The sequence below is a fragment of the Planococcus citri genome, chromosome 2, assembly GCF_950023065.1.
Source record: "Planococcus citri chromosome 2, ihPlaCitr1.1, whole genome shotgun sequence".
Taxonomy (NCBI): domain Eukaryota; kingdom Metazoa; phylum Arthropoda; class Insecta; order Hemiptera; family Pseudococcidae; genus Planococcus; species Planococcus citri.
In genome coordinates, this window is record NC_088678.1 from 79,012,548 (window position 1) to 79,026,672 (window position 14,125).

Here is a 14,125-nt window from a genome sequence, read left to right on the forward strand (position 1 = left end):
GCTGAACTTTTACTCAACCTCCGCAACTTTCGTTTCGATTTCCCATTCAATAAAATGCAATTTCATTTAGCGTCGTTTCGCATGGCAACCCTGCTCAGACCGACTCGATTTTTTTCAAGCCAGCGGCTAGCATGCTTTTCACACGTTAGCCGACCTACGATCTGTGCAAACATGTGCTAAAGTTGATGCAAATTTAATCGAATTTTTAATTTAATTTCGTTCCAGTGATCATTTAAAAGCTTCGAGGTAATTAATATTTGTTCATTATTCGATAAACTGTATTCTAACCGTAAGTAATTTGAATAATATCTCGTAAAAACACTGCTAGAAGTAGCATCGCTGGAATCCATCGTGTGAACCGGTCAGCTGCAGTAAATTTGATAATTTGAGTGTAAATTTTATTATTTTGAGATTATTGAACCCATAATTGAACTTGAAATGTTGGTTTGCTTCTGCTTCAAGCTTTCGTTCTCGTTCGGTTGTAAATTTGGCGGATTTTGGTCAGATTTCGATCGGAGATTTTCATCTGCAGCTAAGCTAGGTTCAACGGTGATCTCGAAATTCCGCATAATTTAATTTATTCCTTCGAATACGTTCTAAACATCAAACCGATAATTTTGAATGGATTTTTGGAAAAATTTCGACTTCATCGAAGACTAAAACACGAGTCGGTTTCTCGTTCGTCGTTCGCAGCCACCGGAACGTATCGAAAAAAGCTTCGTCAAATGCCAATCACCAAATTCCGGATGTTTTCCTGTTTACATTCGTTGATCGAATTTAATCATCGTAAAAAGTCGAGCGACGAAGATACCCACGATCTCAATTACTGCTACGAATTGCAAAACTTGCGTATTTTAAAGGCTTCTTAGTTCGTATTAGATGTATTCCTATACGTGAAAAGCTACGTTCAGTTTTTCTTTGCCTATCGTCTATCGAGATAGACTCGTGTATTTTTCAAGACCATCCTATACTTGGCGATGAAATTATGCCTATCGATCGATTAACATCTCGTTAACGATGTGAAAAAAATCGTCGAAAAATTTGACCAAAGCTGCAAAGACCGGTCAACTGGGCGTGGCTAAACGGTTCCATGAATTCCAGCGGATCGATTTTGTCGGGCACATGTCATCGGGTGAAAATTTCTGCAGTCTGGTAAATGCTAAATTCACCCCCTACTGTGTTGGTAGCCGTGTTCGGCGTATTGATCGTTTGTGTAGAAAATTTCCAAAAAATTAACCCCTGCGAAATCTGATTAATATTCGAATGCGTACCTAAAATAATCCTTTGCGTAGGTCGAGCGGTTTTATCGTAATCGGATAAAAATACCGTTTAAATATTTACATTAGAGCGCAGAAATTGATTTCGTTCGAGCAATAGGTACCGCATGTAGTCGTTTATAGAGGTAATTAGCCTTTTATAAGGAAAATGTGCGCCTTTATCGAGTTCATGGTGTTATGTTAGGGTACCCTATGACGAAATTCACTTAGGGAAGGGAATGGAAGCGACGTGTCGCCAATTTATATGCCCAGACAGTTCTATGGTAACTTTTTTTTCAATGACGTGTTCCCGAGTCTCGGTTATTTATTTTATTTGTTATTTTTTTTAATAGACCCATTATTATCTATTATTTTCGTTGTGTTATTTTCGCACAATTTGGAGTATTATTATTATTTAAATGACGTACCTACAAACAACGTTATCTCGTTGGTAATCTAACAAATATGGTAATCAGATCGTCGTAAAAGATCATCGAAGATTTTATCGATGAAAAAAAAATCGTCGATGAAGTGTAATTAACGAAATATTATTCTAATTGCTTTCACGATGATGAGTATTTTTTTTCTATTTTTATTGTATTCAGATTGGATTTCATCGAAAAAAAAAAATTAAAAAAAGAGAAGAAATTAATTGAAAAAACGTCCATCTCTATCACGTTGAAACGAGAGAGAGAATATTGTAAATTTACTCCAATAATGCGAAAAACACGTCAAACAGATGTCAATTAAATTATGAAATCTCGAAAGATTTTCTTACTGCGTGTTTTATTCCATCCTTTCTTTTCTTTTTTTTTTTTTTTTGAAATGCTCTTAAAATAATTTCAATTTTCACAACGACGACGACTACGCCATCGCCATGCTATAGGTAGGTGGACGATATGATTATCGAATAATAGCTCTAGACACGTGACATATACGAGTTTTTTATTCGCTTGGGAGAACAAAAAGGACACCAAAGTAATCAGGTTTTCCATATCAATTTTTTTTTTTTTTTTTTTTTTAGAAAATAAGAAAAAGAGAAAAAGGATAGCAAGGTTAAAAGGTAACGAAAGCGTGTCTTGTCATCTCGCGGGAATATCTTATTACTCTTGTACATATAGGTACGTATGGTGGGTACTTGGGTAGGTAAGGTACCTACACCTAGATTTTGTGTAGTGGAAATATTCCTTCATGCGATAAAATTTTCCAAAAGGGGTATTTGTCTGTAAAATTTCACTATACGTATAGCTTCGAGAAGTGCGTCGCTATTTTTTTAATTAAAATGGTTCGAAGATGAGCTCGTTATAGATGAATATTTCATCGAACGACGAACGAAAGTTGATACAGTTGTTGAAAATGAAATTTTCGACGGTGTTATTCGAGTATGTACCTACCTGAGTAATTTTGAGCACCTTTTTAGTGTTGTTAATTGGATGAAAATAGAGATGCTTGGGCAGAAATATGTCATTATGATGGATACAAACAAAGCCAAATGTTCATCATAATTCATAATTATCCATTGTTTCGTAGCACTTTAGATGTCCACGCTGAAGAATAATCACATTTGGACCCCTTCTCCCCCTCCCTTTGCCTCACCCTCATTTTTACCATTTCACCAGGCTGTTTGTCCATTTTTGGGTAATTTTGTCAAATTTTCCCCTTTTTTCAGATCTGAAAGTTGATTTTTCAAGGATGGCTATCATCGAAACTCAAATTCTGATTTCAAAATATCAGATGTTTTTTTTCTTTTTTTTTTTTTTTGGTTGTTTTTTTTTAACAATTTGAATAAAACATGAAATCGAATCCCCTGATTTTGAGCAAAATTTTTTCACGAGTTGCCATCAATAGTCTAGACAGTGAAGTAACCACCATCGTTATCGTTCTCCCCATCTTTCAGGATATTGTGGGGATCAGAGGGAGGGGGAGTCGTAATTTTCTGAATTTTGGGTTTTTTGCGAAACTTCTACACTTCGAAGGTTTATATCTCGGGATTGGTTGAACTTCGAATAAATCTGTTTGCAGGGTTTTTATGAGATAAAGTAAGAAAGTCAAAAACAGTAATTGAAATTTTAAAAATCCAAAATGTAACTTTTTGATGAAAATTCAACTTTTTATGTTTAGTGCAAAAGTATAGGTTTTTGAGGCCATTCAAAAATTTGTAATTTGTATAAATTTGCAGTGAAAAGCTCCATTTACTTTTTTTAAGCGAATTTTTTTCAAAATTGGATTTGGACCTTCTCCTTGAGGGGCTCTAGAGCCCTCCTTCTTGATCAAAGTTCCAAAAAAATATATGTCATGTGACATATCGATTACTACTGATTTGAAGGCGCAGATTCCAAAAAATCATGGTATTTTTCTGATTCGATCTCCCCGAACCTCCCCTCGCCCCTCGCCCCTCTTTTTCAACCAAAGCCTTTATGTGGTACAAATTCCAGAAAATAAACACTTTCGTTCGGTTCTGAATTGGGTAGGTTTTCGAGGATTCTGACGGTTGTGAGTTTGAATAGCTAAGTATTTTTTTGGAAAAGATCCTCAGTACCCCCTCTCCCCCTCCCTCCCCCCTCCCCCTATTCTGAAAAAATATCAACACATTTTCAAAATGTAATGTAATATGTCGATTTCTACTAATTCGAGGTCACTGAACTCGAATATCAACTTCATTTCAAGAAATTTTTTTTCCAAAATTGGATCCGGACCTTCTCCTTGAGGGGCTCGAGAGCCCTCAATTTTGATCAAAATTCCCAAAAAAAATATATGTTATGTGACATATCGATTGCTACTGATTTGAAGGCGCAGATTCCGAAAATCGTGGTATTTTTCTGATTCGATGCACCTAAACCTCCCCTACCCCCCTCTTTTCAAACCAAGGCCTTTATGTTGTAAAAATTCCAGAAAATAAATACTTTCGCTCGGTGCTTAATTGGCTAGGTGTAGGTTTTAGAGGATTCTGACGAATGTGAGTTCGAATATCTATGTATTTTTTTGGAAACGCCCCTCAGTACCCCCCCCCCCCCTCCCCTCCACCCAATTATGAAAAAATATCAACACATTTTCAAAATGTGATGTAATATGTCGATTTCTACTAATTCGAGGTCACTGAACTCGAATATGAACTTCATTTTAAGCAATTTTTTTCAAAATTGGATGCGGACCTTCTCCTAGAGAGGTTCGAGGGCCCTCAATTTTGATCAAAATTCCAAAAAAAATATATGTCGTGTGACATATCGATTGCTACTGATTTGAAGGCGCAGATTCCGAAAATCGTGATATTTTTCTGATTCGATGCACCTAAACTTCCCCTCACCCCTCTTTTTCAACCAAAGCCTTTATGTGGTATAAGAATTCCAGAAAATAAACACTTTCGCTCGGTGCTTAATTGGGTAGGTGTAGGTTTTAGAGGATTCTGACGGTTGTGAGTTCGAATAGCTGAGCATTTTTTTGGGAAAGACCATCAGTACCCCGCCCCTCCCCTCATCCCCAACATTCTGAAAAAATATCAACACATTTTCAAAATGTGATGTAATATGTCGATTTCTACTAATTCGGGGTCACTGAACTCGAATATCAACTTTAGTTTAAGCAATTTTTTTTCAAAATTGGATCCAGACCTTCTTCTTGAGGGGCTCGAGGGCCCTCAATTTTGATCAAAATTCCAAAAAAAAATATATGTCATGTGACATATCGATTGCTACTGCTTTGAAGGCGCAGATTCCGAAAATCGTGGTATTTTTCTGATTCGATCTCCTCAAACCTCGCCCTCCCCCCTCTTTTTCAACCAAAGCTTTTATGTGGTATAAAAATTCCAGAAAATAAACACTTTCGCTCGGTGCTTAATTGGGTAGGTGTAGGTTTTAGAGGATTCTGACGGTTGTGAGTTCGAATAGCTAAGTATTTTTTTGGGAAAGACCCTCAGTACCCTGCCCCTGCCCCCTCATTCTGAAAAAATATCAACACATTTTCAAAATTTGATGTAATATGTCGATTTCTACTAATTCGAGGACACTGAACTCGAATATCAACTTCATTTTAAGCAATTTTTTTCAAAATTGGATGCGGACCTTCTCCTTGAGGGGCTCTAAAGCCCTCAATTTTGATCAAAATTCCAAAAAAAATATATGTAATGTGACATATTGATTGCTACTGATTTGAAGGCGCAGATTTCGAAAATCGTCGTATTTTTCTGATTCGATGCACCCAAACCTCCCCTACCCCCCTCTTTACCAACCAAGGCCTTCATGTTGTAAGAATTCCAGAAAATAAAAGCGTTCGCTCGGTGCTTAATTGGGTAGGTTTTAGAGGATTCTGACGAATGTGAGTTCGAATACCTACGTATTTTTTTGGAAACGCCTCTCAGTACCCCCCCCCCCACCCAATTCTGGAAAAATATCAACACATTTTCAAAATCTGATGTAATATGTCGATTTCTACTAATTCGAGGTCACTGAGCTCGATTATCGACTTCATTTTTGAATTTGAGCCCTCAGTACCCTTCTACCCTCTTCTTACCGCCGATCACACTTCATTTTGAAAAAATATAAAAAAATTCTGAAAATATGGAATACAAAGTAATTTTTGAACCTGGCAAATGGGAGTCGATAGAGGATCCTGTAATACACCCCCTCCCTATTTCAGGTGCCGATAATTTATTTTTTCATTGTTGGCGAATTTTTGAAAATTCAAATTTTCAAAATTTTACCAAATTGACCTAGAAAGTTGAAATTTGGTTTTAACCCTATTTTCGACGCATTGAGTCGACTGGAGGTGGTTTCAAATCGTTCCAGAGTCTCCAGTGAACTTTCAAATTCTGCCGTCCCGTCCCCTCAACCCTTTTAAAAAAACACGCTATAAGTGGGTGAAGATGAAATTGAGCTCCTTTAAACTCGTATTTGCCATTTTTGTGACCCATTCGATCAAATTAGGCACATATTTTCAAAATATTTTTGTGCTGGTTCAAATCAAAAATTTTCTCCAGCAATCATTTTTGGAAAAAAATCCCCTGGAATCTAAAAAAAACCTGTTCGAAACCATCACCAATGAACTGGGACTAAGGTCAAACATATGGTTCGAACTAGATTTCAGCTTTCTAGATAAATTTGATAAAATTCTGAAGTTTGGCCCTTTGAATTGCTTTAAAAAATGTCAAAAATTGAAAAGTGAATTTCAGCCTCTGAAATTTTGACCGATGCTGTATTTTGGGGTCCTTTAATTTTAAAGATGTGATATTTTTTGGCGTCGTTGAGTTTGAATAATTATCTGTTTTTTGGGTTCGGAATCCCCCCCCCCCCCCTAACGAAAAAGGAATTCAACGAACAGGGCGATTAATTTCTAATCGCTTCAAAAACGAACCTTTTCCGTAACTCTATTTATTTATCAATGAAAACAATAACAAATACTTTGGATTACTACCAAATAAATCTAACAAAATCGCGATCACGTAATTTTAAACCGATTTGCAAAAATGCTTTTTCAATATCCGAAGTTAATACAAAACATCTCAACATTAAGCGCAAAATCAAACCGCATAAAGTTTCCAAAAGAACGCGACCACGAAAAATACAATCGTTTAAACGTTTATCGTTTTTTCGAGACTTTGCAGAACCGTCATAAACAACTCGTAAACTGGTACTTTTACCTGGTGTCAGTACTTCGTGATGTGGTAGATAATGAACCAAATCTTCTTTATCGTTGATAGATTCGTCGACTCGTTCGATAATACCTTGAGACTCTTGGTATTTGATCACTTTGTCATATTCATCGAATAATTCTTTGTTCTTTTCAAATTTTCTCATCTGAGATTTCAAACGACCGTAGGCGAGCTCTTTGTTCGATTTTAAATCAGGAGGGTACTCTTTCCAGGGCCAAGCTACTTCATAACGATTATCTATCAATTCTATATTATCATAAAAACTTTTTACCGCAAGTTCATCGCCGATATCCTCCACTGAGGTTGAATCATCTATTCCAATCGCATCTAATTTCCATAGGTTTTCTACCATTTCAATCTCGCAAATCTGGAATCTAACTTCATATCGTGGTGATTTATTCGATTAATAATCTTAGGTAGTTAGGTATCGTATTTGCAGTGATTTTTATTTTTTCACCATCATTTGTAAAAATATCTAAACTAACGACCTTAGTTGAAATTTCTCTAGGAGCTTCGGAACAAATCGTAGAAATTCTAATCGTTTCATAATGAAGAGGCTTCAATTTTAATTTATCGGCCAACCTTGTAGTAATGTACGATCTTCTTGAACCGCTATCCAAAATTGAGGTAACTTTCTGAACACGACTTTCATTACCAACGTTGATTGTGGCTGCTAACAGATTACCTTCTTGATCTTTCATTAGTAAAGATTCAGTTGGTTCAGGATTACTAACTTCTTTCGAAAATAATTTAATACATAAACTACGATGATGACTACGACATTTTTTACAATGTACACATGGTTTGTTTACCGTACAGTCTTTAGCGAGATGACCAGGATTCAAACAAATGATGCAACGACCATTCAATTTCTTTCTTCGGTCTTCCAATGTTGTTATTTTGCTGCATTCATCGGAATAATGTGACGTTTCACCGCAATAGATACATTTTTTACTCGGTTTTCTATCACCAGTTATCAAGCTCTCTGTAGTACCTTTGAAAAAATCTTTTTTATTAGGATTATTATCGGATGACTCACTCCAATTCGTACCACAATATTGCTCTTGTTTCCATATCAATTCGCCAACTTTCTGCCTCAATTCGGATAAATCGTTACTTGCAACATCCAAATCGGCTTTCATAATTATATCAAACGGAAACTTCTTCATAATCATCGAATACAGTATGGTGTTGTTTTGAATATTTTCACCTACACCTTCTAAAGCATGTAAATTCGATTCAATATTATCATAAGTATTTCGCAAATTTTTAGTCCATTTGTTACTTTTTGGAATTTTCGTTAAATTATCGTATAATAAATCAATTAATTTCTTTTTATTACCAAACTTCTTTTTTACCATTTCGTATGCGATCGGATAGTTTGCTTCAGTGGTACCCATACCTTTCAACAATAATTCAGCTTCGCCTACTAGGTTATTTCTCAGGTAGGTAAATTTATCAGTTGCTTTCAAATCGGTATCATGCACAGCTGAGTTGAACAAAGACCAAAATGATTCGAATTCAAGTAGATTACCACCAAATTTCTTTAACTCCAACTTTGGTAACTTAATCGTAGCTTTCGAAGAAGAACAACAACTACCGCTACCACCAGATTCAGTTGTACACTGTCTTTTAAAACCTGGAACAGCACTATTATTAGAGAGTTTTTCGATAGTTTTTTCTAGTTTACCTTTTATGGTAATGTAGTCTTCTTCGAATTTTTCCATGAAAGGGTCCAGATCCGGAACTTCGAAGTTGTCAAATTCGTCAAGTAAAGCAAGATAATTTTTATATATATCTTCGACCATTGTCAACTTAACTTTAACTTCGTTATAGTCTGCTATAGCCAACTTTTCATTTACGTATGACATACTTCTAGTCAGTGAAGATCGAAGTCTGGATTTTCTGGTGGATAACGCTTTTAGCTTTTCTGCATTTTCACTGGTTTCCGGCATTTTTAGATTTTTCCAACGAATTCGGAGGACGAAACGAACAATTATTTAGGATCAGCCTGCTACCATAACGAAAAAGGAATTCAACGAACAGGGCGATTAATTTCTAATCGCTTCAAAAACGAACCTTTTCCGTAACTCTATTTATTTATCAATGAAAACAATAACAAATACTTTGGATTACTACAGATAACGGACATCGTAGCCGAATATAACTGAATTCACGAAGTTTAAATACAACAAAAACATAGCCAAATAATAATAATCGCGAATCCGCGACACCCCCCTCCATTCCCCCTCCCTTTAAAAAAAAATGTCAAAAAGTCCAAGATTCGATGTAACATATCGATTTCTGCTAATTCGAGGTCGCTGAGTTCGAATATCGATGTATTTTTTGGGTTCGGTTCCTCAGTACCTACCTACCCCCTCCCATTCCTTATTTGTAAAGAAATATCAAAAAATTGTGAGAAAAATGTGAAATAACGTATCGATTTCCACTAACTCAGTTTCGCTGAGTTTGAATATTATTCTATTTTTTGATTAAGACCTCTCATTTCACCCCCATCCCACCTCCAATTTTGAAAAAAAAGCGACGAATTCCAAGATTTTATGTAGCATATTGATTTTTACTAATTCGGAGTCGCTGAACTTGAATATTAATTTTTTTTGGATTTGGCTCTTCAGTGTCTCAGAAAAGCTTCTTCCATTGCAAAGTTTCTTCTGAGAAAAAAACCTTTAAGAATTTCATCAACTTGAAAATTTTATTAAAATCTTCGAAATTGGTTCAAAAGTTCATATTTTTGAGTTCTGTTGTCTTTTTCAGAAACCATTAGCATCCTGCTCCTCCTCCTCTCCCCCTCCTCCAAAGAAACAAAAACAAAATCTTGAAATAAAATTGCAAAATAGTTTCGAAATTTTTCAAATTGTCGAGTTACATTCAACTCAACTATATCTATCTACCTTTCGTAAGAAGAATTTATTCGAAGCTTTTAAAACCTAGAATTATACCTACGTATAAATTTAAAAATGGTTCATTTTCTGCGACAAAGTAACGTAGCAGTTATTTCAAATTTATTTCAACAACGCAAATAATTTTCTTTCTCTCGACTCCTCGGTGTCGTTGATGGAGGAAAAAAATGTAAATACTTAGATAATAACGTTATTTCATTAGCATACAAAATTTTCCATTTTCTACAACTTTACTTAGTATATCAGTATGTAATTGAATTTTACTAAAGTGACAATCCGGAGCCTCTTTAACGCTACTGATTTCAAATCGTCGAATAAACCTGATTAAAATTCGTTTCCAGTTCTTATTCAATATGTCTAGTGTCTACCCCTTATCTTCGCCCCGATTCTCTTCATACTTTTTGCTCAGATTGTACTCGCACAAGATGTTCATCAGCAAATACTCGTATACTCGGATTTTGAAATGAAAATTCGCTGGAATAAGGTTCTCTTAAATGAACTAACCACGCGTAAACTTATCGTACAATACAATGAAACGGTTAGGTACCTTTAACAAGCTCGTTGTGTTCAAGGCCAGCTCTCCAAAGGGGTTAAATTTTCCACTGCTCGTTAGAAACCTTTCTTTTAATTGGTATTCGCGATTGTACACAAATATACCTACTTAATGAAAACGACGACGTTGTTGTTAATAATATTAAAACGTTACGAAAAGGGTAAAAATTGAAATTTTATGGGTTCGGTTGTAAAATTCCAGTACGTTTTAATTCTGGTGATTTTTTCGTTAGCGTTTCGTCGTCGTCGTTTTAATTTATGATACGAACGTGTCTCGATTTTTGGCGCATTTAAAAAGGCGTACCTACCTAATCTTCGGTTGATTTATTAAATTTATCAGCGTGTGAATGATTAGATTCACGTAAGTAGGTTTATGGTACCTAATTTATTGTGCGAGTGTTCGGATTAAAATACTAGATAAATCCGTTAATTTGTGATATCGAAGGTTTTGAAATAAGTACCTATTTCGAGGTGGGTGTTTAATGTCTGGGTACTTTTCCATGCTTCATTCAGTGTTTTGTTGAGCATTTTCCATGTTTTTCAACGTTTCAAATCTGATTAAAAGAAATGAGGAGGTGAATCGAGTGGAAGTTTTTGGAAGAGTGAATTTTTAGAAGGTGTTCCTCAAAAAAAAAAAAAAATATGGAATCTGAATTTTGAAAAAATGTATCATTTTTTAAAAGATAAAAATTGCCAGTTTTAACAAAACAAGACCATTTTTAAATTTACACGTTGCAATTCTATTTCCTCGTGCTTTTTGTTTTCATCAACAGGTTAAAAATTGGCTCGAGAAATCAAGCAGAAACATTCACCAAGTCTATAGGAACAAGAAAAAAAAACCACGCCAGATAAATTAATATGAAATTTTTACGTTGATAGAATTTCATTTCCAAACAACAGTTGGTTTGGCGCCTGGCTTTGGACAAATGCCCATTATATGCTGTGCAGTAAATGTTTACCCTTGAAATACGTACCTACTCGATAAAAGAAAAGGTGTGTTGCATTTTAAAGATGAAGGTTGTTTTACGAGCATCTAAAAGAGTAAAAATATTATAGACTTTTGTCGCTGATGAAAAGACATCGCGACTTGTGTAGGTTTCTTGAAAATAAGTGAAGGAATCGAGTCGTGCGAAGGAGGATTTTTAGAGAATACTGAGATTTCAGGAGCATTGAAACTTAATCCTTTTTTAATGACGAGAAAATACAGACGTTTAATTTAGGGTGCCCTTAATTTATTACCCTGCTTGAAAGCGAACTGCTTTTATTTAATGAACACAGCTCCTTCATGCTGACATTTTCACTCATCCGGGGGCTTCTGGTTTTGAAATTTTCCATATTTTTGTAATTTTAGTGACTTCAAACAGTAACTAGGTTGATAGCCGAAAGGGTTAAACATTTGTTGACTAGATAGGAATTTCAAATCTTGACTTATGGTACTTACTCGTAGCTTTTATCTAAACCTTTTTTTCTCGTTTTGAAAATCAAATAAAAATAAAATATAGCGTATTATTTCAATCGAAAAAACCATCCTGGATGGAGTGCCATATCTATGTATATAGGTTATATGTGGAACTAGAGGTGCCTAACCTACCACTTGTATCTCGTATACTTGAATTCTCCAGTGGCAAGAAATATGTGCCGGAACTTCGCTGCCATATTGATTTTTAATAGTGAACCTAGCGAGATTAAATGTGTAACTTATTGCGTAGAAAATTGGCTCATGTTTTACTCGTCGTATTAAAGACTTCATTGGCGGTTTTATGTACGGGCTCATTTTCTCGAAAATCCATCAAATAGAATGGCTCCTGGCGCAGAACTTCTGTAGCTTTGAAAGTGGTGTGAGAATGCTCGAAAAAATGTTTTCGGGCAGAATGTTGGTCTATATAGGTGTCAATTTTCGCCAAGTTTCGTTTTCGATTAGTTTTTGTAAACTTTCTAATCTGAAAATTTTTTCCATTTCAGAAGGCTTTCCTAAAGGTCGAAAACACATTAAATGGTCAAAAAACACACATTGTTGACCCTGGAGAGGGATCAAAATAGGGTTAGAAGGTTGAAACCTGCAAAAGGCACTTCGGGTACATCCTCCCAATGTATGTACTGTGAAAATTTGGACCCTCTAGGTCGGAGGGGCTGTAGGCTTTCCTAAAGGCCAAAAAACATGTGAAATGGCCAAAAAAATCCACTTTTTTGACTCTGGAGAGGGATCAAATAAGGTTGAAGGTTTAAACCTGCAAAATACACTCGAGTGGCACCATCCCATTGTATGCTGGACATTGAGGCTCCTTAGGTCAATTTTAAGAGTGGGGTTGGGTCAAGAATAGGGTCAAAATCAGGTTTTCCCAACCTTAAATTGGGTGGGGATGACCTAGGAAGCTGAAATTTGGATATGTTGTTCACAATGGCGGTACTAACCAATGGTATGAATCTGGACTCTTTTCGTCAATTTGGGGCCAAATCAAGCTTCTCCAAAAAAATGACCTTTCTGTAATTTTCAACTTTGACCCTTCCAACTGCAGGGGTCAATTCTGGCTTCCAAGAGAACCCCATTCCCCAAGTTGAACTGTATTTGATTAATTAAAACAGGCTCCAGGTCGTAAAATGTATAAATCACCACTGTGCTGAAACTTATGAATAAAAATGTCTGGCCTACTGCAAATAACCCTATTTTTTTTACAAAAATTTGGTTAAAAACAAGAACCTGATAACGTGATAAGCAAATATGGCAATTTTGGAACAAAAAAAAGGACATTTATGGGCTCACAAGTTTCCATAATTGGGGTGCCCTCAAAAAAGAGCCTGCCAATAGGTGATGCAATATCAGTAAATCAACAATTCTCAAAGGGTCATGTTTTTTTAGCCACAAAAAATTGTTTTTGTTTGGCCAAACTTGCAAATAAAAATCAATTTTCCATCAAAATTAGATACTATAATAAATTTTACAATTATTATAAACAATATTTCAAAAAGAATCCATTTTCGTTGAGATTGCAAAAAAACTGTGTTTTTTGTATTAAAAATTGCCTGAACGTCTTGTTTCTTGCAAACATTTCAGACAAAAACTTTTTTTGGTCAATTTCCAGAAAGTCTGGACTTTTTCTCGCCATGAAATCTACTTTTTGTGCAAAAAAAAAAAAAAAAAAAAAATAGGTAGCACAAGATTATCCAAAACAACTGTTTTTTCTCAAAATTATCAGAAAGTTTTGTACTTAATTTTTTTTTTTGGTCAAAATTGCAAAAAAAATAATATTTTCATTAAAATTACCAAAAAGTTTTTCTTTTTGACTGAAATTGTAAAATATCTCTCATGATTGGAATTTTTTATATTTTCAATTGTTAAGATATCTTGTTTTTTGCCAAAATTGCACAAAAACTTTTTTTGATTAGATTTCCAAAAAGTTCAGTTTCTTGGTTGCTAAAAAAAGTCTGCTTTTTGTGGCAAACCAAAATTGCCATAAAAATTCAGTGCATTTCATTAAAATTTGTAAAAGATTTTACCTTTTTAGCAGAGACTGCATAAGATTTCACTCTGTAAATGAAAACTGTAAGAAGGACTTATTTTTTTGTCAAGATTACCAAAAAACCTGGTCTTTTCTCAAAATTGGCCGAAAGTCTTGCTCTTTTTGGCCAAAGTTTGTAATAGTGAGAATGAGAAAGACTGGTAGAAAGAATGATTATTATATTGACTGTGTATGAGAAAAATTCTTATAATTTTATGATAGGTGAATTCTAAAGAAATATTCGTTAAGAGAGGA

General features: G+C 35.0%; 2 protein-coding genes across 3 annotated transcripts in view; one reads left to right on the forward strand and one right to left on the reverse strand.

The window, feature by feature from the left end:
- The first annotated feature begins 107 nt into the window (after positions 1–107).
- Positions 108–14,125, forward strand: part of LOC135837850 (sodium- and chloride-dependent GABA transporter 1-like) — a 28,633-nt gene continuing 14,615 nt past the window's right edge. Inside the window, exon 1 of one of the 2 annotated variants that reach the window (XM_065353261.1) lies at positions 108–246. Coding sequence is in view for 1 of the 2 variants with exons in the window: in XM_065353260.1 (XP_065209332.1) it covers positions 1,123–1,152 (30 nt within the window). In the remaining variant the exon portion in view is untranslated. Of the gene's footprint in view, positions 247–1,107; positions 1,153–14,125 lie in introns of those variants that run through there. The other variant, XM_065353260.1, reaches the window with a different exon arrangement.
- LOC135837849 (uncharacterized) lies at positions 6,553–8,781 on the reverse strand. The gene is made up of 2 exons (XM_065353259.1): positions 7,713–8,781; positions 6,553–7,633 (listed from the first exon to the last, which is right to left on the reverse strand). The coding sequence occupies exons 1-2, from the start codon at positions 8,769–8,771 to the stop codon at positions 7,601–7,603; spliced, it is 1,092 nt and encodes a 363-aa protein (XP_065209331.1). The 5' UTR covers positions 8,772–8,781; the 3' UTR covers positions 6,553–7,600.

What these genes read in the sequence shown, in the direction of transcription:
- LOC135837849 (XM_065353259.1), bottom strand. Translation starts at nt 8,771, where the DNA reads ATGTCATACGTAAATGAAAAGTTGGCTATAGCAGACTATAACGAAGTT. An exon ending in ATCTCGCTAAAGACTGTACG is followed by an intron (nt 7,634 to 7,712) that starts GTAAACAAACCA and finishes TTTCGAAAGAAG; the next exon opens with TTAGTAATCCTGAACCAACT.